Raw genomic sequence first — 22,395 nt, 5'->3', positions numbered from 1 at the left:
ATACATTAAGCAAAGATAAGAATCTTGGGTAGGAATGATCAGTAGGTTTTTATGGTTCTTCAGATTCCATCACATTTGCTACCATTACAGGCAATTTTAAAATAGGAACTTTTTTAGGAATAAGTATGGAATGTGGGAGTGAGAGGCCATGTCAGCAAGGAGGAGGGTAATAAAACTCAGTAATGGACACTAAAGGGGAAGCAGTGGGAGTATAAATAGTAGTTCGAGATAAAACTAAACGGTAAGGGCTGGTCACGTCGATGTTTCTGAGGACTACTTGGGAATGACTACTATTGTCATCTGGGTATCTGTTAACATTTCTTTTCTTTTGGACTGTTTAGAAACCATAGGTAGAACATTTTTGTGGTCAAAAACCGGTATCTTAAAACCACCTTTTCTTCTACTTTTATTTATTTGGTTCTTTTGTTTGACTCACAGATAGAAGACTTTCTCAAAATTCTACATGAAGTTGATAAAACTCTTGCTGATGACCTGGAGGAAAGCTTCCCAAGTTTGAAGGTTCAGACTTAAACACTGAATTGGAGTTTCCTCTGCCCAATAAATGAACTTTACTTTCTTCATTGACAGTTGAAATTGAAATATAGGAGATGTTAGGTAAAGCGTATTGGACCCTCATTGTCTGGTATTACACTCATGCCCTTCTCCCTTTCGTTTGGCATTGGAATCTCGAGTTTCCTCTGCTGTCAAATCCCCCCCCCCCTTTTTGTATTAGTTGTCCCCTCTAGGTAAAGAAAACAAAAATACAAGCTTATCACTGATGTTCTTTTTAGGTTGAGGACTTAGTAAGGATTTTCTTCATACCTCTTATTTTGATTTTTATGTGAGAATTTTGTATTTGTCTCCACTGCAAGTACATTCAGCTGCACTAATAGAAAACCCTACTCTAAGACTTAATCTGATAGCTTTTATGTATCTAATGCAATAAGAAATCCAGAGGTGGGCAGTCTAGACCTGATTGGTTGACTCAGGGATCCTGATTCCTTTTACCTCTCCATGTGGTCTGTGTTTAGACCTTTGTGTCTGTATTTATTGTCTTGTGGTTAAGGGGGCTATAACATTTCAGAACCTTCTATCCACATTCAGGAAGAAAAAAGGAGAAAGAGGTAAAGAAAGGGGTTTTGTCCTGGGAAGTCTTTACCTTCATATTTGTAAGGGACAGCCCTCCCTGCCCAGAACCGTGTTGATGGCCATCCCTAACTGCAGCTATTATAGATCAAGTCTTTTTTTTTCTCTCTAGGGTCTATAAGAGAGAAAGGCATGAAGAGAAGGGAGTTGTGAAAGGCTTTTTGATAGTCGATCTGTGATGTTTGCCACAGTATACAAGCACAGCTTAGCCTTTTGTGATTATTAATTGTGTTGATTGTATGCCAGATTGTCAATGGCAACTCAAAAGCAGTTTTTAGTTTAGCTTTGTTATAGTTCAGGTTTTTTTTCAATGTTATACATATGAAGAGAGGAATGTAACATTTTGATGAAAGTGCATTATCAAAAATCTCTGTTTTCAGGATAATTCCTGTGGTTGACTTTCAGAAAATAACTTGCTTGAGTGAATTCAGATTTTTTAAAATTAAGATGGAGGGAATTTAAGAACTTCGGACTGTATGCAAACTGTGCTATACGTGATTTCCCTCACATTTACTTTTATTCTGTGTAGTACTTCAGAATGAGATCTGTGCACAGTCAGCCAGGTATTCTTAGGAAAGCATTCAGTTTCCATTATTTAGTTGCTGAAAGTAGAGTTTTTAGTAGGTTTTAAGAAAATATCAGTTATGAATAACAAAGCTAGCTTTTTACCAGTCTTCAGGTAGTTTTCTGGATAATTTACGCTGATGCGACTATTAATCTAGTTTTACTTGTGGGATGAGGTGAGCTTCGGATCCTCTCACTTTGCTGTCTTCCCAGCCTCCTCCTTTGCTTAAAAAGCAAAGCCAGCTTTTTAAACCCCTCTTCTGGTATATAGCCCCTTCTCAATTTATTGCAGAATCTTTCTAGCTTTAAAGCATTGGTCTTGTCTCACATTTTGTATTTTTTCCTCAAATGGCTTTTGCTGATAAAACATAGGATGTAGCATTACTGAGAAGAGATACACAATTTCCAGTTTGGAGGTAGTTTTACTGTTGAAAATGTTCCTGCTGAAAAGAATTGAACTATTAAGTTAAAATCTTACTGTTAACTCTGATTAGTAGGTTTATGCTATATGTTTCATGTCTTCCGTGCTGACGTTATCCTAGGCTGAATGCGACTGTATTTAACATGAGCTCTCAAAAGGCACTGATGAAGTCACTCCTGCCTGTGTGAGCCAACTGATGCGAGTTGGCTTCTTGGTGAGTTACAGATAGAGACTACACCAGGTGGAGCTGTCACACAAAGTAATCTTTCTTTGCAGCAAATGAGGAGATCATGGGGAATAACTTCCAAAGCTGTGATCCCTGAGCAGGGGTAAGGGAGCTCTTTTTATTTAGGATTTGAGATGAATATTCAGAAGGAGACCTTTATCATTGCAAGCAGAGGCGGGTATAAGGTCATACATGCATACTTAGAAAATATGCCTATACGTGCATCGGGTGTTATGTTAGGAAGCTTGTGCTCCTTCTGGAGCAGAGAGCTTAACATTATGATGAGGCAGAGGTAACTGTTGGACACTTTAGGCCCATCTGCACGGGTGTTGGCTTGGTGGTTGAGCCCAAACTGGTCAAGGCTGGCTGGAGCTCATTTCTCCTCCTGTTGTTGTTTCTAAAAGATAAAATTACCAGTTCCTGTAGGGTGAGCTCAGTGGATCTGCCAGTGACACCTGCTAGCCAGTGCTAAGAATTCCATTTTATCTCTTGAAGTTTAAGGTGAAAGGTACAAATAACCCCGTAAGAGTAATACTCCCAAGTTATTAGTCATGTTTACTTCAGTGCATATGAATTTCACATTTTGTTTTAGAAAGAGCACATTTTAAAAGGGAAGCAGAAGGCTCCTGGGTGTCTGAGGGAAAGAGTGCCACTCAAAGTGGGTAAGTTGCCAAGGGAGAAAAAGGATATACCTGGGAAGGCTAGGGATGTCCAGGTTATTTTTCTGTTTCCCATTTCTGCCTTGGACATGCCCTGTTACTTGTTACTAATTGCTCTTGCAACATTATGAGGTAGTGTATATTTTCATATTTTGATATGTTTGAAAACTTCCTAAATCTATAAATTATAATAGTTTTTTAAAGAAATAAAACATGAGCAGTGCTAAGTCTTTTTTAATACTATACAGTCTGATGAATTCACCCCCAAAATTTAGGGCTTGCATTAATTACAGTGATATTTTGAAATGGTGCTTTCTCCGGGATCCTAAATATGAAATTTGGAATTATATGTACAAATGAAATTGCAACTTTTCTTATACTTCATTGCAGAGGAGGGGAAATGTACAACATGAACTTGTTAAATGTGTTGTTCTATTTCTAATTAAATTTGAGTTTGATTTTTGAAGTCTCTAAACCACTTAAGACCGAACACGTAAGACATTCTCCTATCCCTCCCCCACTGGTCTGCATCGTGGGACAGATAGAAGAAGTCATGCAGCCTGTAGCAGATTTGATCATTGTTCCCAAGTCTTTACCTCTGTACCCATTCTCATGCCATGGCTTCTCAGTGGATAGAGTAAACTTCTCTGCTTTGGCCAATAGAATGTTTTTTTTCACTTGTTTATATATTTAACTACGTATTAAATATATAATTATTTATGCTAAATAAGAAAAGGAAGATAATTGATATATATGGGAATATATTTCATTTATATAAATATGTATATAAAAGATATAAATATATATAATATATAAATATATAAATAATACATATTATATATATATGTGTGTGTATATATATATATATAGGAAAAAACCCACCCCAAACATAAGTCAATCAAAAGCAGTCAATTTGAATTTTTCATTCTTCACTCGTTTTGGTTAATGAAGGTTTTACTTTAATATACACGAGTGTGCATGTGTGTGTGTGTCTGATGTTTTGATATAGGACTCTGTTAAGGGTCTACACCTGTGCTGTTATCAAGTGCAGTATCCTCTAGACACATATGGCTATTGAACATTTGAAATATGACTACTCCAAATTGAGATAAATGTAAAATACATATTGGACTTTAGGAAAAGTAAAAAAAATATATATTTTTTTCATCAGTGTTTTATATGGATTACCTGTTAAATGGTAGTATTTTGGATATACTCAGTTAAATACATTATTAAATTTAATTCTATCTTTCCTACCTTTTTAAATGTGACTACTAGAAAATTTGAATTATAGGGATTGGAACTTTATTTTTTATTTTATTTTTTAAAGTTTTTTTCCGAATTGTTTATTTTTTATTTTATTTCTTTGCTGACAGATTTTTTTTATTAACACTAGTAATGTATGAACACCATTTTGATATTTTAAAATCCTAACAATACAGGAAAGACTGAAGTCCCTTTTCTGTACCTTCTCTAAAATTCCTAGCCCCTCTTTATATATTTACATAATGGCCAATAGAATGTTAATGGAGCTGGTATAAGCAGAGTACTTCAATGTACCATTCTTTTTTAAGGCTTAATAGTATTCCTTTATGTATATACCTCATTTTCTTCATCTGTTTGTCAGCGGACATTTAGGTTTGACCCCTGTCTTGGCTTTGTGAATAATGCTGCCATGAACGTGGGAGTGCAGTCTCTTTGAGATCCTGATTTCAGTTCCTTTGGATACATACTCAGAAGTAAGATTGCTGTATCAACGGTTCTTTTTAAAGATTTATTTATTTTAGAGCAAGCGAGCGAGCACGGGCAGGAGGAGCAGAGGGAGAGGGAGAGAGAATCCTGACGCAGGGCTCAGTCTCACCACCCTGAGGTCAGGGTCTCAGCTGAAACCCAAGAGTTGGACGCTTAACCAACTGTGCCACCCAGGCACCCCTATTTTTTATTTTTTTGAGGAACCTCCATAATATTTCCATAGTGGTTGCTCCAGTTTACATTCACAGTAACTGTCCACACGTGTTCTCTTTTCTACACATCTTCGCCGATACTTGTTCTTTGTTTTAATAATAGCCGTCCTATAACAGGTGTGAAGTGATATCTCATTTTGGTTTGGTTTGCGTTTCCCTGGTGATTAGTGATGTTGAGCACCTTTTCACATACCTTTTGGCCATTTATATGTTTTTGGAGAAATGTCTATTCAGTTCCTTGCCTAAATTTTTATTCAAGTTATTTCGGTTTTTTGCTATTGAGTTGAAGGAGTTCCCTATATATTTGGATATTAACTCTTTATCAGATAGATGATTTGGAAGTATTTTCTAACATTCCATAGGTTGCCTTTTCATCTTGTTGATTGTTTCCTTTGTTATGCAGAAGCTTATAGTTTGCCGTGGTCCCACTTACCTAGTTTGGTTTCTGTTGCCTGTGCTCTTGGTGTCTTCAAGAAGTGATTATTCAGACCAATGTCAAGAGGCTTTTCCCCTGTTTTCTTCGTGGAGTTTCACCATTTCAGGTTTTACATTTACATTTTTATCCATTTTGAGTTAATTTTTATGTATGGCGTAAGGTAAAGGTCCACTTTGCCTCCTTTTTGTGGATATCTAGTTTTCCCCAACACCATTTATTGAAGAGACTGTCCTTTCCCCATGGTGTGTTCTTGGCACCACTGTTGAAGGTCAGTTGACTGTGTGTGTGTGGGTTTGTTTCTGGGCTCTCTATTCTATTGGTCTATGTGTCTGTTTTAAAACAATCCCATTTATAGTAGCATTAAAAAAAATAAAACATTAGGAATGAACTTAAGGAGATCAAAGACTTGTACACTGAAAACTATGAAACACACAAAAAAATTAGGCAGATGCAAATAAGTGGAAAGACATCCCATGATCATGAATTGGAAGAATTAACATTGTTAAAATGTTCATACTACCCAAAGTAATCTATAGACTCAGTGTAATCCCTATTAAAATCCTAGTGGCATTTTTTTCTTTTTTTTTCCACAGAAATAGAAAAAAAATACTAAATTCAGGTGAGACTGTAAAAGACTCCAAATAGCCAAAGCAATTTCGAGCTAAAGGAGCAAAGCTGGAAGCACCGTAGTTCATGATTTCAAAATATGTTATAAAGCTTGTTAGGGTTTCATGAATGAGATCTGAAAAGTCTCAAGAATCTGAAAATTCTACAACTACATTTATTTTTCACTATAGATAAATTAAGTGAAGATACACTAGAAACTGCATTGCAGATAGGATTTGTACTAGAACATTAAGAACTCTTTAGCTACAGCCTACTGTATACTTTTTGCCGCCTCTAAATACCTTTTCTTGTGAAATGGTTTTAAATTTACCTTGGAATTACCAGCTTCCTGTGTTCCACTGCTAAGGTTACAGCATATATTTATAAAAACTTCTCTGCTTACCAGGACACCTCGTTAATTACATATTGGGCTTGTATCAATATTGGGCTTGTTGACCTGAAGGCTGTTTAGGAGTTGAAGCCTTACCCAGACCATCTGCCAAACCCTGCCCATTGGAAATGCTTTTCCCTATTACTGTAATGAAATCACAAAAATCATTTCCTGTTCCTGGTCCTTGTTCAAATCTTCTATCTATTGTCAATAAGAGGATATTAAAATACTCAGGAAAGTCCACATATCCTTTTCATTCTGGTCTACAGTGTAGCACATGGCTTTGTGTTTTAGTGCTGGAAATAATAAATAATGACGTCAAGCCTATTGTAATAAAAAAAGGGCTGCTTATTAAACTCTTTCTCCAGCTGGTTTTCCTTTGACATCATGGAATCTGTTTATAATGACTTTTATAGGCTTTCCCTCTTACCATTCGGGATTTATGTGGTTACATGAGGAATTGAAACGTTTTGGGAACAGTCTCTTCATAGAACTGAGTTTCCTGCTCAGTCAGGCCTATTGTGCGTGCAGATTACAACAATGGCACAGTGGGAAGGGAGGATGAAGAGACTTTCTTCATTCTCCTGGAGGAGTTTGACTTCCTGAAGTATGGACTTGCTTCCAGGAAGGATTGTACATTGAAATCCTGGTGGGTGGGTGAATGGGGAATGTATATTTGTTACAGTCTACAATTCAAGAAAATGCATGTACATGGCTTTGTTCTAGGTCACTGAGTCAATGTAGGATCATACAGTTTTCTTTTGAGTGGTGTCTGTTGACCCATACCATTTGTGGAATTTGGCATCTCTGTAAATTCACTCTTCCTTTGGGACTGTATTTGGAAGGCTGGTGGCATTTGTAAATCCATGAATGTACTTTCTTCAAAGTGCGACCGGTGTTGGACTTTTCCTTCCTGTACCCAGGAGTAAGCATTCCCTTGGCCAATCAGCAAGTACTTCTGGAGGAAACAAATCCTTTAACTCCCCCATCATGGAGAAGTCTATACTCTGCCACCATGGGGTGAAAAAAATCTGCTGATGTTGTGGACCCTGAACAAAGTCCCTAAATTGAATTCCCTAAATTTTTTAATGTTTATTTTAGGTTTGAATGAACCAGAAATGTCCTGTTTGTCCTAATCAGTTCTAGAAGTAATTTCAGTTTTTGTGATTTTAGTAGTCAGTATTTAAAATGATTTGGAGACTTCTTGCTCCAAATGCACCCTTTGCTTGTTGCCCACAAGCAAGTGATATCTAAATGGTCTTCAGAGATCCAGATTTCACATTTTCAGATGAACCTTGAGTAATCTGAAAATCTTAGAAGATTATTTTTTCTTTCATTCTGTTTGGACATGTTTTAATGTGGGTTTGCTATCTCTTTAGAGCACTTGGATGAAAACACACATTTTTTCACAACAATTCACGAAGCACCCAAAGATTATTTGATGTTTTAGGAAGTTGTACCCCGAACTCTTGTAGCCCCAAAGGAAACCAGGAGGATCGTGCTGCAGAAGCCCTTTGGAGGAACGTGCCAATTGCTCCGTAACCATGAGTTGGCTCTCCTTTGATGGAGAGATTAATAGTTTCTATAATCATATCATCCTGGTTGCTCTGTGCCCAGAGTTTACTCAGACTTGAAAGAAATGGAAGTTAATTGGAAAAGAAAAAAAAAAAATGTTCCTCTCTTGTCTCCCCTCCAAAGCCTCTCATCTGGAGAAGGGATGAGAAAGAGATTCAAGGGTGTGTTGTCAGTGGAAGCCAAGAGGTTTATTCTCTTGCAGTTCTTGATGTAAAGATCCAGAGAAAGCAGCTGGACAGTGGGGAGGAGGTAGGCATGGGAATTGGGGCACAGCTCTGTGTATATAGTTCCAAACAGAAGAGAAACATTTGGTAGTGGACCTGGTGTATACATGGAGAGTCGTCCTGTGAAGCTGTGAGCACCTGCTGCTGGAAATAAGTGCAGAAGAAACAGAAGAGGGATTTTGTAGCTCGTGTGATTGTCATCAGACAAATTGGATTTCTCTACCTCTACTACACAAAAGGTACCATGAGCTTATCTGTCACATCCTGGAGTTTGAGAAATATTTTCTTTGGTTAAAATCTATTCCTTTCTGGCTCTGAAATTTGAGCTCAATTCTCTTTTAGCCCCCACCCTCACTCTGACCAGTTCTTGCCCTTTATGCCAGTGCTGAGTTCTGTAATGTTGCTTTTGAGCCTCAGAGGATTTCAGTGGGCAGAGGATTTGGAGCTTTGGGACATGAATAAACCACTCTTGTCGTATCTCCAATCAGAGATGAACTTCCAACAGGTGATCAATAAGTGTTTTGTTGAAGTTTATTGAACCAGTAAGAGAGAAACTGACTTGTAGATGAGCACGTCTCATTTATTCATTGATGCCACAGCATGTTGTGATTTGTTGGACTTGGCATATGCCCTGTGTGGTTCGTGGGACTAAGAAGGTGACAATTCAAAATAGGAAGAAAAGGGAAGCTAATTAATAGGTGTTCATGCCATCAGTTTTTTTCAGTTTCTGAAAGTCAAGGATCATGTCACTTCTCTTGAAGTGATGTGCTTTTGTTACCAGAGAACCAGTTCCAAATTGAGGTTCAGCTGCTCGCCACTCAAAAATCATTACTTGAGAGACACGTGATGGTGGGAAAGGAAAGGTTGCTTTATTCAGGAAGCCGGCAGCTTGGGAAGATGGTCTCAAAGACTATCTTCCCCATCCAGGGGAAGGCAGAGGTTTTAAAGGGGAAGGCATGGGCAAAGGGGGGAGGGGGGCTACGTGCCAGAGAAGCAGGTGCCCAGGTGGTTAGTCGTATGTCAACGTGACCCTGAGCAGATTTGCTGTCATCAGCAGCAGCTATTTTTGGATGTAGTCAAGCTTTATCTTCTGGGAAGGTTTGGTCCGTCACTGCTCAAGGCCAGGGGTCTGCACATCTCAAGGAAAGTAGGTTAGTTCTGCTACAGATCAAGAGACTTATGTTAGCAAGCAAGGAGTGCATAAGCTTGAATCAGGTTAACCCTTAAGACTGATTGGCGTGCTGTTACACTTTCACTCCTGCAAGTTATCTGCCAGTAGGAGATTTGTTTTTTGTTTTTTAAAGATTTACTTATTTGTCAGAGAGAGAGAGAGAGAGAGCAAAAGGAGGGGGAGAGTGGCAGGCAGTGGGACAAGAGGCTTCCTGCTGAGCAGCGTGCCCAATGCGGGACTTGATCCCAGGACCCTGGGATTGTGACCTGAGCCAAAGGCAACCGCTTAACTGACTGAGCCACCCAGGTGTCCCAGGATTTGGGGGTTTTTGACTCTTACATGATTATAAACGATAAATCAGTCCTTTTTTGGGTGGATATCTCCCTGCAGTTTATATGCAGGCCCAACAGCAAGCACCCTTCCACCACTGGCCACCTTCAATGACAATTAAGGACAGAAAATTAATGTTTGCCCCACTCCTCTTTGGGATCTTACAAAGATATTACCTCTTAGTCTGTTTCCATTCCAGCCTAGGGGTTGGCCATATCCCACCTGCAGAGGGAGGCTCTGAGGTTTTGCTTTCCCAAGCTGTCTGAATTCCCCTTGCAGTATCTGCTGAATTGAGAGCTAGTGGACATGCCAGCAGGCCTGCCATACCAAGGCATGATGATGCCACAGCAGAGGCTGGGGCAGGGGAGGGAGGCTGGTCCAGGAGGCTGGTGGCATGATATGTATATGAGAGACTCCAGGGTTTGGTGCTACTGAGAGCTGAGATGAAGCCCCATCACATAGGGAGCATTGTGGAGCCTGATCCAAGCAAAAGAGACAAAATCCTGAACCTACATTAGCTGTAGGACACAGCCTCAAGCAATGATGAAGCAGCAGCACTCTAGAAGCTGAGAGGTCTGAGTTGGAAAGAACACAATACTTTTCACATCTGCCATGAATCTCGGGGTTACACCCCCTGGAAACCGTCTTAGGAGGAAGCTCTTTAAGACAGTAAATTTTTTTTTTTTTAAAGACTGGACAATTCTTGAAAGGTCTATCAGTTTTGTTGAACCAGAGTAAATTTAAACTGAATTGGATCTTTGGTTTATTAATTTTCCTGCTACTAACATGAGGGCTCCAGAGAAATACCAGATTTGTTATGAGCTAAAGGAAGCTGTACCTTTTCACATCTGGGTAAACAGTATGAGTTGAATTTTGAGACCCTGTAACAAGGGGGAAGAGTCAGAGGAAATGGAGTTACCAGAGTTTTAATAGATAAGTGAGAATCCTTACAGACTTCTTTTGGTATTTCTACAGTCAGATATATTCTGTATTCTTCTATGTAGATTTATTTCCAAGAAAACAAAGGGGGGGGGGGTGACGATAGATGAAAAATATTTTTTCATTACATTTTAGGAGGTTGGAACTTTGCTGACTTTGTATCCAGAATCCATAGGGACCACCTAATATATATGTCATGAAGCATCTTTATCTTGGAGTAAACCCAGAGTATTCCTTTAAAAGTTGGCACATCTAAAGGAAAAGAAATTGGAGAATTTCAAATCTAGTTTACAACCAGTCTCCAGTGTAAAACAGTCTAACTAGTGTTCCTTCATATATTCAACAAGCATCAGCTGATTCCCAGATACATGTCAGACACAGTGCCAAGGGCTGGGAATACAGTGCTTAGAATATGGCAGTTTCACAAATGCTAGTTGCCTAAATGAATGGAAACTATACTCCCTATTAGAGACAGAATTACTTGAAGCTAATAAAGCCTAACCTTTAAGCAGTGGTTTCCAAAATTTGATGCACATAGAAATCACCTAAAGATCTTTAAAAAATGCTAATACTTGGCTCTCCCCCCTCCCCCCGACATTCTGATTTAATTGGTATGAGGTGCAAACTGGGCATCAGGATTTTTAAAGTTCCCCATGTGGTTCTAATGTACAACAGAGTTTGAGAGCTACTACGTTAAGGGCCTCTAACTTGCTCAAGCCCCTTCCAAAGCCCCTGGGAGGTGTCTAACAATTTCAGCTGTGAAATTTTATATTCATTTTCTTGAACAGGCCTCCCAGATTGAATAAGCTTCAGGTGCTACAAAACCTGGATCTGACCTTTTGTATCCTTGAGGTGTTCTTAGTCCAGTTAGCAGGTTACTTAGCCAGCATGAGCTTTTCAGAGATATAACTTGGCTGTAAGATGCAGATTACCAGTCCTCTTATGACTATCACCACATAAAAGCTAAACTATTATAAGCAACACGTGCCACTTTTCGCGGGCTCGTCCCTTTTGTTTTTTTTTTTGGTCCATGACCTTGGCAGTGGATTTTTGCTATGCTTTCAGAAGGAACTCCATTTTGGAGTAGAATTGCTTGCTACCAGTGTCAGGGTTCTATGGGTTTTGGGATTTTGCATTATGATTGGATGTCATGGTTAGCACAAGGTTTATAGCATTTCTAGCACCAGTCCTTTGCAAAAGGCACACTGGTTCTTTTCTGTGTCCCTGGAGTTCTGTACCTCACCATCCTTCCTGTCTTTCCTGGGGGAGTTGCCTGGTGACGCTTATGAGGCTGATTTAAAGCTTTACAAAATTTATTCAGTGATTTTATTATAGAGACAAACAAGAACCATTTCTGCTGTACACGTGGGCCAGCTGGCAAACAAAATGGCCACATGTGGAATTTCCGCTTCTTTGCCTTTGGCCACGTGAACATCCGGGAGTGTATGTCCCTGACTCTCAATGGGATGAGCATGAAGAGGAAAGAATGGAGCAGCTCACTGTGCAGGGCATTAAATAGCTCTGAACTTGCTAAGTGCCTGTGGGAGCTGATTTGCCCATACCATCTACAAAGTAGAAAGGCTACTCTTGGGTTCTTTGAGGCTTCCTTTTCCTGGCCATGTTTTGTTGGGAGTCTTCTTGGCCCCTTAGGTGTATCAAATGCCTACTTAGCAGGTCATATCCAGGTTATTTACATATGTGATTATTATTTACATATGTGATTAGGCTTTGTTACCTTCCAAGGAAAAAGTTACATGATACATGAGCCAGAGTCCTCAGTGATGACTAGAGGCAGATTAAGGGCATGGCTGCTTCTCTTTGTAAGGAAAGACTGGGGCTTTTTAAAATTGATCACTGTCACAATGAAGTCTGTAAAGTCTTCTGATATCTGACACCTAAGAAAAGGTGGCTCCAACTAACCTCTTCCAGTGTGGGATTCTGGGGTATTAATGCCATGCAGGTAGGGGGAGGTTTTCCCCAAAGATGAAGGGATGGTCTCTCCTTTGTGTCTGTTTGGAACTCCAGGAGTGGCATTCCTTATTTCTCCATATGGTGTTTTTTTTCTTCACTCTTCCAGATGGTCACATTTAGATTCTTTCAGAATCTTCCTGATCATTGTAGAAGCTTGGCCACACTACCGTGAGCTCAGTTAGAAATACAAAGGAGAAAGAGGTTAATCAAGTTCGCTCATTTTCCCTGATGTAGACTCAGTGATACCTTTTCATAAAAGCTTCAGAGATCATTAATTAGACAAATGGTACTAGCTTTGCTTTCTGCAGCCCCAACAAATGCTGTCTGGCTTGTAGGAGAGATGACTAGTTGCTCTCAATGAGAGGGTGATAATGCCTTTTTGAATGGTACAAAGCAAACATTAAGACAGCAGACATTGGGGAAACCAAGTGTGCCTGAGCAACAGGCCCCATTTCTCCACGCACAGTTTTCAAATGCTGTAAGATGTCTCCTTCCTCCTTGAAAATCTGAACAACCAGCACTTCCTAATGATTCGGAATGCTCTGTATTTCCATAGTTAGTGGCATTTTCTCACAGTTTGCTTTATTAATGTGAGCAGGAATGCTGTCTTGCACAACCCCAGGGGCAGCATTCACACTGTCTCTTATGAAGGTCATGCCTTCTGGACTTAGAATGCCGTGGCTCCTCCGGATGGTGGTGGGTGCTTCATAATTATCTCTTAACAACAGATAAGGAAGCTTTCTATGACTTAGAACCCAAAGTCAAAGAAGGCTAAAAACCTGAAGAAATGAAAAAACCCTTTGGGTTCCATAGTCCATTGTTTGAAATTTTATGGTACATTGAGGTGGAAATTACCTGGGATAAGTGAGGCCTTGGACTCTGGTCCCCCTCTGTCACTCTGTGTGACTTTAGGTAAGCTATAATACATAGCAAATAGAAGGCTTTGTTGTGACCAATACTAATCGGGGCGTTTTGCTCCATGTGTTTGACCATAAGCCAACATTACTTGGAGTAATAATGGTGAAGCAGAATTGTTCAAATAAAAAATAGGGTTTCCAATTGTAATTTTTAAAAGCGTAATTGAAGTAGATTTGGAATGAAAGTTGCGTAAAGCTGTGTGTAAACAGACTTGTACACAGCTCTTCCCGTAAAGCCCTTTGGGTGTTGTCAGAGATGAGTGCTCACTGAAGGTGTCATGTTGTGAAGATTAGGTGCTTTTTGGAGGAAGATTTAGTAGATTTGGATATTGAGGACTCAAGAGATTATGTCCTGGCCTGATCTCTCTCCTTCATCCTTTTGCCTCATTAAATTAGTTTCCATTTGAACATGGGTAGAATCCCACTTGGCCTGTAACATCTGAGGTCTCGTAGAAATACCTCTGATTCATACTCAGCACATGCATGGGGCTTTGACCTTTCTAATTAAGGATTACAGAGAGCACTGTATTTTATCACATTTTTCATTTCTCTCACATAGACTTGCTTATTTTTGTATTCATTCCTTCTTTCTCAACAAGCATCTATTGAATAATTATTTATTGCGCACCTTCTCTGTGACAGGCGCTGTGTTGGATCCTGGGCTATAGGGATGAAAAGCACAGTCCTTGCTCTCAAGGAGTTTCTGGTAAAGGAGAGAAACAAGGAAACAAATAGTTATAATCCACAGACAAGAGTGAGCTTGGGGAGCATTCCCACTGTGATTGTGGTTTCCAGAGGATGGTTGCAGTTTTTCTCAGAGACCCCCTTTAATTAAATGGCAGCATCTAAACTAAGCACATACTCGTTCATGGGAGTTGAGATCACATCTGATCTCAGAAGGGGTAGTGCTGGCAGAACAGCTAGTTTCAGGCTCTTTTTATGCCATTTACAAGCTGTGTAACTCTGGGTAAGTCACTGAACTCTTCTGTCTCCATTACTTTAAGGACCAAAATTAACAATATAAATAAAAGTACTTTGTGAAATGGAAAACACTATGTAAATTTAAGAATTTTTTAGGGGGAAAAAAGCAGTTTGCCACATGCACACACACACACTAAAGAATAATCACAAGTTTTATTTTGGGCCTAATTTTTTTTTTAACCTGAAAGACATTCTTTTTTCCTCAAAGGATTTTTTAATCATATGTATAAACCACATTCATTTTACCTAAGTCTCCAGTCACAAAGCAGTTAGAAAGTATGCATTTTAGACCCCCAATTTGTGTATAGCATGGTATTAAAATAAAATCCCTGTGGATGAGCCTCAGAATAACTTTGCAGAGAATGATTTTTCCCTGAGGGGTGCATACTCTATGCACTTTAGTCTTACTGCACAAAAAAGAAAAGTTCTTCATACATTCCATACAGTGTACGCCCACATTTAATGTATTCTCAAGAGCTCAACACTAAAAATTCAACATGTCTTTTCCCATCTTAGAATTCTGTGTAACATCTCGGGACTGCAACTTTTTTTTTTTTTAAAGATTTTATTTATTTGACAGAGATAGAGACAGCCAGTGAGAGAGGGAACACAAGCAGGGGGAGTGGGAGAGGAAGAAGCAGGCTCCCAGCGGAGGAGCCTGATGTGGGGCTCGATCCCAGAACGCCAGGATCACGCCCTGAGCCGAAGGCAGACGCTTAACGACTGCGCCACCCAGGCGCCCCTGGGACTGCAACTTTTAAAAGATAATTGTGCAGATCATGAATGCTAGTGTGACTTTTCAAACTTTGATGAGGTATTCGTATAAGGATTTGGGGTTAAAACATATTAAAATAAATGTTCTCGTCTGTGGTGATATTCTTTATTGAAGGAGCCACAAGGAAAGGGAAGAGGAAGGAAACTTGCAATTACTGAGTGCTTCTTATATGCTAGGACCAAATCTAGGGAATTTACATACATAATCATATATATGAAACAAAGGCACCTGGCTAAGTTACAATTTTTTATTCTTCATAAGAATAATAAAAATTAAAATGTATATAGGGTTAAACATTTTACATCCATTTTCATGTGCACTACCTTAAAATAGGTTGGGGAGAAAATGAGTTGCCCACATGTGGGTCAGCCGTGATGTCCAGGAACATCGTTTTAAACAAAGCTGTGTTAGCACAACATTGAAACTACACATTTCAACTTTCCCCTCTCTCCTGAGCCGCCATGCATATAGCATAGCTGTAGGGGCGAAAATATTTGTGGGGTAATCTCAACCACTTGCCAAACGCCGCCACAGAATGATCCACGTACAACTGAGAATCACTATCAGCATCTTCATACTGAATTCATCCTCCTCTTAAAAATCTTTTGCTCTTATTTTTACCTCTTAATTAATAGATTTCTGTCCACTGAGATGCTTAATTTAAAATTTAGGACCATCCTTTAAAATCCCCCAATCCAAATCTCCAATAAAACCTTGTTGGCAGGTTTTATATATTCTCTACTCCCTGTCTTATGGGTTACATTATGTGTAACCTGCCACCACCCTGAACATCTTCTTTCCTGCAGTCCTTCCTTTAGGCGTCATTACTTGATTATTAGGATGGCTCAACTTGACAAGCATCTTGCCTCTCCACCACCGTTTGTGCTTCATTTGCCAATGAATTTGCCCAAATCTCAGACTGACCACAGCCTTCCTTTGCTTTAAAGCCTACTGTTTACAGAGAGAAATTTGTCCGGTTGACCAAGGATTTTGAGGCTAGCATTGCCATTCCAGCTACTTACATAATCTGAATACAACAGTTTCACGAGGGGGATAACATCTCTGTTTTCTGGATGAAGAAAGGTTCAGAGAGGTTAAGAAATTTGTCTGATCACATAGTAAGTGGAAGAGTTGGAATTTGAATTGAAATTTGACTATAAAATCTATTTTCTTACCTAAAAATGCTGCTTTTCCTATATTACATGAACATTGAACTACCATCATACAAAATGGTGTTAGTTTTACTTGTTGTTTTCCCAAGGAGACACATGAAAGGACAGAGTTTCCAGAATTGGAACACTTTTGGTCATAGTATTCTGAAGGTATAACACCTATGCAGTCTTTCTGAAAATTGTTTTTCAAGGATTTACTTCAAGAAAATAAAAAATTCACGGGATAGAAGAAACAATAACTTATGTGTCAGAACCCTTTCATTTGATGAAAAAGGGATCAAGCTTCAGGTATGGCTGGTTCCAGATATTCAAACAATGTCATTAGGTCCTGCGCTCCCTTTTCTCTTTCAGTAGTGCTCTTCTCCATGTTGGTATCACTCTCGAGAAATCTTCTCTACGAGGTGACTTCCATTAGCTATCATCCTTCGAAAGTTAAAGGTAAAAGAATCTCCTTCTAAATTGTAAGCAAGTTCATGGGCCTGATTCTCATTGGTCCAAATTGGTCATGTGACCATCATTGACTTCCCTCCTCCCCCACCCCATTATTCTGGCTAGCAATTCTCTGACAGGCAGTGTAGACTCATGTGACTATCCTAGGAGTGGGTGGGCAGGGATAGAATCAGGTTCACCCAAAGAAAGTGGACTGAGAGTGGGAGTCCCGGGAGGAAACAGGTTCTGTTAATAGAGGAAGAGGGAACAGATCCAGAATATTAGAGACAGTAATGTCTTCTATAAGCAATGAACCAATAAACCAGGAAAATTGTTAGTTGAGATCAAATAATCACTGATAATGTAGCATTTGATGCAATCGTTAAACGTTAATGTACTAACAACTTGCAAATAAAATTCCAGGTGATTTCAACACACATTTGAAGCTCAGTGAAGATTTGTTGAATGAATAAGTGAGGTGTTAGAAGTTTGAGATAGAGTGGGCGGGGGAAAAGAGAAGCAAGAGCATTCTAAATTCCTTGTCTTGTTAAGGAGAGAGGTTATAGATACTGATTAATCTTGGTATTGACAAGATTATATACATTTAGGTGTGTTTATTAAGCATTCAAGGATCATCACTATTGAAAAAGGAAAAACGTGGAATTTCTAAACCACTAGATTACAAAAGGTGGGGGCAAAGAAAATTTGGTCAATTCAGCAAAAATCTGGTTGCGAAAAAAAAATAAATAATGCATTTTAAGACTAAATATACCCATGATACAAATGTGTTAAATCCCATTATTAAAAGGTAAAGATTTTTCTGTTGAGACAAAATCAAGTTTTATGTTGTTTAAAGAAGACAAATGTGACAACACACAATAAAGGAATGGATAAAGAAAAACTAGGGTCGCCTGGATGGCTCAGTCAGTTAAGCGGCTGCCTTAGGCTCAGGTCATGGTCCCAGAGTCGTGGGATTGAGCCCTGCATTGGGCTCCCTGCTCGGGTGGGAGCCTGCTTCTCCCTCTCCCACTGCCTGCTGCTCCCCCTACTTGTGGTCTCTCTCTCTCTCTCTCTCTCTCAAATAAATAAAATCTTTAAAAAAAAAGAAAAGAAAAACTAGGTAAGCAATAAAATAGAGGGTAAGAATCAAAAAACTAAGAGCAGAATTCAAAGCAAAAAAATGTAAAGGGACACTTGGGCCATCTTCTGAGCGATACAGTATAATAGCATGCCTGTCTCAAAGGCTGGTTATGAGGATTCCAATCCTTTGAGATAGGCATGCTATTATATCTTCATTTTGCAGATAGAGAAACCAAGGCATGAAAGAAGTAACTTGCCTGAGGTCACCCAGCTAAGTAAATGGCTGAACTACATTTGGCCTCAAAGCCCATGCTCTTAACTCCTACGCTCTAAATGCACACAAGTATAGACCTTCGTACCTTACAGTAAAAAATATCTGGGCTCTTTGTATTTGGTTCCCGTCGTCTTCCTGGGCATCCAGGAAGACTAGACTTGGCAGCTGTCTTGCAGTAAGGAGGGGCATTGTGATTAATTGTAGCCAGTGAAAGGAAAGCAGAAATGACAGTGGTCATTTCTGGGCCAAAGCATTTAAGAGCTGGCATGCCACCTCACAGCTCTCTTTCCTCTCTGGTGACAGCCATAGGTTGAGGTGGTGGAGGCACAAGGTGGAAGTTACCTGAATCCCTGACTCACTGCCCACCCAGAGAAGTACATGGAGGGGAGCTGCCCTGCGGAGTCTCCCAGTGGGTGTTCGGACTTAGAGTGAGAGAGAAACATTGCCATTAAAGCCTGGAACAAAAGAGGATATAATTATTAAACATTGTTCTGACAGCCCTACCTAATACAGTAGGATGAAAAACAGATATAAGGTATAAATATTAAAAAGAAAGGATAAAAAATGCCATTATTTTTACACAGTTTATTATTTTTCATTAATCTTTTTCTCATCAAATAAAACACAGAAACAAAACTGCATGAAACCAGTGTGCATCTTAATTATTAAAAAGCAAGTACTCTTGTATCCATCACCCAGCTCAAGAAGTAGAACTTTGCCAGTCAACCAGAATCCGGTCTACATGCCCCTCTCAGTCGTCACTCCCGCCTTCCCCCAAAACAAACCACCATGCTGACTTTTATGATGATCACTTATTGGAAAAGTGCTATTTTTTTTTCAGGTGCATTTTCAGAGGATAAGATTGTGTACCTGTGAAGTCAAAAGACTCACCTGACTGACCTAGTAGAACTAATGAGATCAGTAGGACGGACTTCGCTCCTACAATTATTCTCCCGCTTTCTAAATCATCCATTTCTTCTGCCCTGCTGGATCATTCTTCCTTTAGTATTTCCTATCTTAACAAAACCAAAACTCCCCCACTTTACCCTACATCCCCCTCCAGCCGAAACCACATTTTTTCTGTTCCTCTACAACAAAACTTCTCTGCAAGAGTTGACTCTGGCCTGATCTCACCTCTGCTCATGTAAACTAGATTCCCTCTGTCCCACACCACTGACAATTGCTCATGTCAGGGATGCCAATGCCTTCCCTGTTGCTGAATCCAAGTTATATTTCCGTCCTCAACTTGAAGTAGCATTAGAGGCAATGGACAGTTCTTTCCTTCTTAAAACACTTTCTCCTCTTGGCTTCTCATACCATGTTCACCTGAGTTTTCTTCCTCTCTGGTGTCCCTTCAGCCTCCTTGTCCTCCTCTTCTTAACCTCTGAACATTGGCATGCGTCAGGGCCCAGTACTGGGCCTCTGCCTTGTCTCTTCATATGTTTTCTCCCTAGGAAATTTCACCTAGCTCTGTGCTTTTATGGATTATCTTTATGTATGATCATTATACCAGTGACTTCTAAATTTATATTTCTGCCTGTGATCTCTTTCTGAATTTTGGATTCCCATTGCTTAACGCCTACATGACATTTTCATTTGGATAGCAAGGGGGGGGCATATCAAGCCTAGCAAGTCTTAATTTTCTCCACCTTACCAAATCTGCTCCCCCTCCGCCCATCTGCATCTCAGTAAGTGCAACCATAATCTACCCAATTGCCAAGTAAAAAGCCTATAAAGTATCCTTGAAGCTCATTTTCCCTTACCAGTCTCCCCACCCTTGCCATCAGCTGATCCTATCGACTCTACTTCTGAAACACATCCTCAGGTTGTACGTTCTTCCTTCTCTTCATCTGCACTCTGCCCATATCCAGCATCGTATCTCAGCTGGACCCCTGCAGTAGCCTTTCAGCCAGTCTCCCTGCTTCCGCTCTTAACTTCTTGTGTCCCACACCCTCAACTAATTTCCCCCTGTCCACCTTAAAACTGGGAGGAGGGACAAGGGGGTGACCGGGGCCCCTTTAAACTCCAGCATAAAAGATTGATTTGACTTTATAAAAAAAAAAACACACTTGTAACGTATAAGACGTCTGAACTGAAGTTACAGACATATGAAAAGCTTAGGTGATGGCAATGCATATAATAGTTACCATCCATAATATCTAGAGAGGTCCTACTTATCAATGAGAGAAAAACAGCCCGTTAAAGAATGAGCAGTGACAGGAAATTCACAATTGAACAAATGTCTGAAAAGATGCTCAGTTCGATAATAATTAGAAAAATGCTAATTAGAAATTAGGTATTTGTTACTCGGATTATCAAAATTAAGATGAATAACATCCACTGTTGGTTGGGATGAGGATGTTGCTTTATATTCTTGGGAATAGGGGTAGAAGTTGGTATCATCTTTCTGGAAGGCAGTCCGGCATTATTGCACAAATGGGAATGAGTTCTACAGAAATGCCAGGCTGCATATATGCCCATGGATTTGAACATAGGTTCTATCGTTCAGTTGTCATCAATCGAAAAAATATATCAAGAGACTACTGTGTGCCAGGCACTGGCATAGCCAATGGAGATTGAACAAAAAAACAACAATAACAAAAACAGGTTTTGTCTTGTGGGAGATCTGAGTAAATGAAACACAACTAACTGGGTAATAATTGCTGCTGTAGTGCTCTGAAGTAAAAGGGCAGGGTGTGAGAAAGGGGCAAAAGGGGACCTAACTTAGACCGGCGGATGGTTTACTTCAGGGAAAGAACTGACCCTTAAGCGAAAACCTAAATAAAGAATGGGAAAAGCTACTCAGGTGAAGAGACGGGCTTGGCATGTGAGGGTGGAGATCTTCAGGGCAAGCGTGTGGGAAGGGCCTGAAGTGGGAAGGCACTTTGCAGAGAGGACTAGAACACGCAGTGAAGGAAGATAGAGAGGTGCACAGGGCCAGACTGGAGGCCTTTGCAGATGACGAAAAGACTTTAAAGTTCATCCCATGGCTTTCGGCCCGTAGATACCCCTGAGTAAGCATTGGTAAAGTCTCCCCTCCCACTGCCGTCATGTCTAAGGCAGAGTCCCCCAAAGAGCCTGACAAGCTGCAGAAGCTCTTTCTCAGAAGTTTGAGCTTTGAAACAACCCGTGCACCTCTGAGGAGCCGTTTTGAGCAGTGGGGAACGCTTGCAGACTGTGCGACTATGAGAGATGCAAACACCAAGTGCTCCAGAGGCGTCGGGTTGTCACCTATGCCCTCATGGAGGAGGTGGGTGCAGCCACGAATGCAAGGCCACACCAGGTGGTTGGAAGAGTTGTGGAACCAAAGAGGGCTGTCTCAAGAGAAGATTCTCAAAGACCTGGTGCCCACTTAACTGTGAAAAAGATTTTTGTTGGCGACATTGAAGAAGACAGTGAAGAACACCATCTAAAAGATTATTTTGACAGAGTGGGGAAATTGAAGTAATTGAGATCATGACTGACCGAGGCAGTGGCAGAAAGAGAGGCTTTGCTTTTGTAACGTTTGATGACCACGACTCTGTAGACAAGATTGTCATTCAAAAGTCCCATACTGTGAATGGCTGTAACTGTGAAGTAAGGAGAGCCCTCTCTAAGCAAGAGATGGTGAGTGCTTCATCCAGCCAAAGAGGTCAAAGTGGTTCTGGAAACTTCGGTGGTGGTCGTGGAGGTGGTTTGGGTGGCAGTGACAACTTGGGTCGTGGAGGGGACTTCAGTGGGTGAGGTGGCTTTGGCGGCAGTCGAGGTGGTGGTGGATATGGGGCAGTGGGGATGGCTGTAACGGATTTGGTAATGATGGAAGCAGCTTTGGCAGAAACTGTAATGATTTTGGCAACTACGACAATCAGTCTTCAAAGTTTGGACCCATGAAAGGAGGAAATTCTGGAGGCAGAAGCTCTGGGCCCTAGGGTGGTGGAGGCCAATACTTTGCCAAACCATGAAACCAAGGTGGCTGTGGCAGTTCCAGCAGCAGCAGTAGCGACGGCAGTGACGGGAGGTTTTCACTGCTGCCAGGAAACAAAGCTGAGCAGGAGAGGAGAGCCAGAGAAGTGACAGGGAAGCTATGGGTTACAACGGATTTGTGAACTCAGCCATGCACAGTGGGGGCAGGGCCTAGCTGCTACGAAGAAGACATGTTTTAGAC

The 22,395-nt window shown here is 40.3% G+C and overlaps 1 protein-coding gene and 1 pseudogene across 1 annotated transcript in view; both read left to right on the top strand.

Moving 5' to 3' along the window:
- Positions 1–6,796, top strand: part of SAAL1 (serum amyloid A like 1) — a 31,654-nt gene extending 24,858 nt beyond the window's left edge. The window contains exon 12 of the mRNA XM_045796614.2: positions 439–6,796. Coding sequence (XP_045652570.1) covers positions 439–531 — 93 coding nt within the window. The 3' untranslated portion in view covers positions 532–6,796. The remainder of the gene's footprint in view (positions 1–438) is intronic.
- A 13,764-nt stretch (positions 6,797–20,560) lies between these two features.
- LOC123791621 (heterogeneous nuclear ribonucleoprotein A1-like) lies at positions 20,561–22,284 on the top strand (annotated as a pseudogene).
- Positions 22,285–22,395: the final 111 nt, after the last annotated feature.

The sequence above is a fragment of the Ursus americanus genome, chromosome 24, assembly GCF_024610735.1.
Source record: "Ursus americanus isolate L20-20 chromosome 24, mUrsAme1.1.p, whole genome shotgun sequence".
Taxonomy (NCBI): domain Eukaryota; kingdom Metazoa; phylum Chordata; class Mammalia; order Carnivora; family Ursidae; genus Ursus; species Ursus americanus.
The sequence above is the reverse complement of the archived record's forward strand: the minus strand, read 5'-3'. Positions and strand labels throughout refer to the sequence as shown.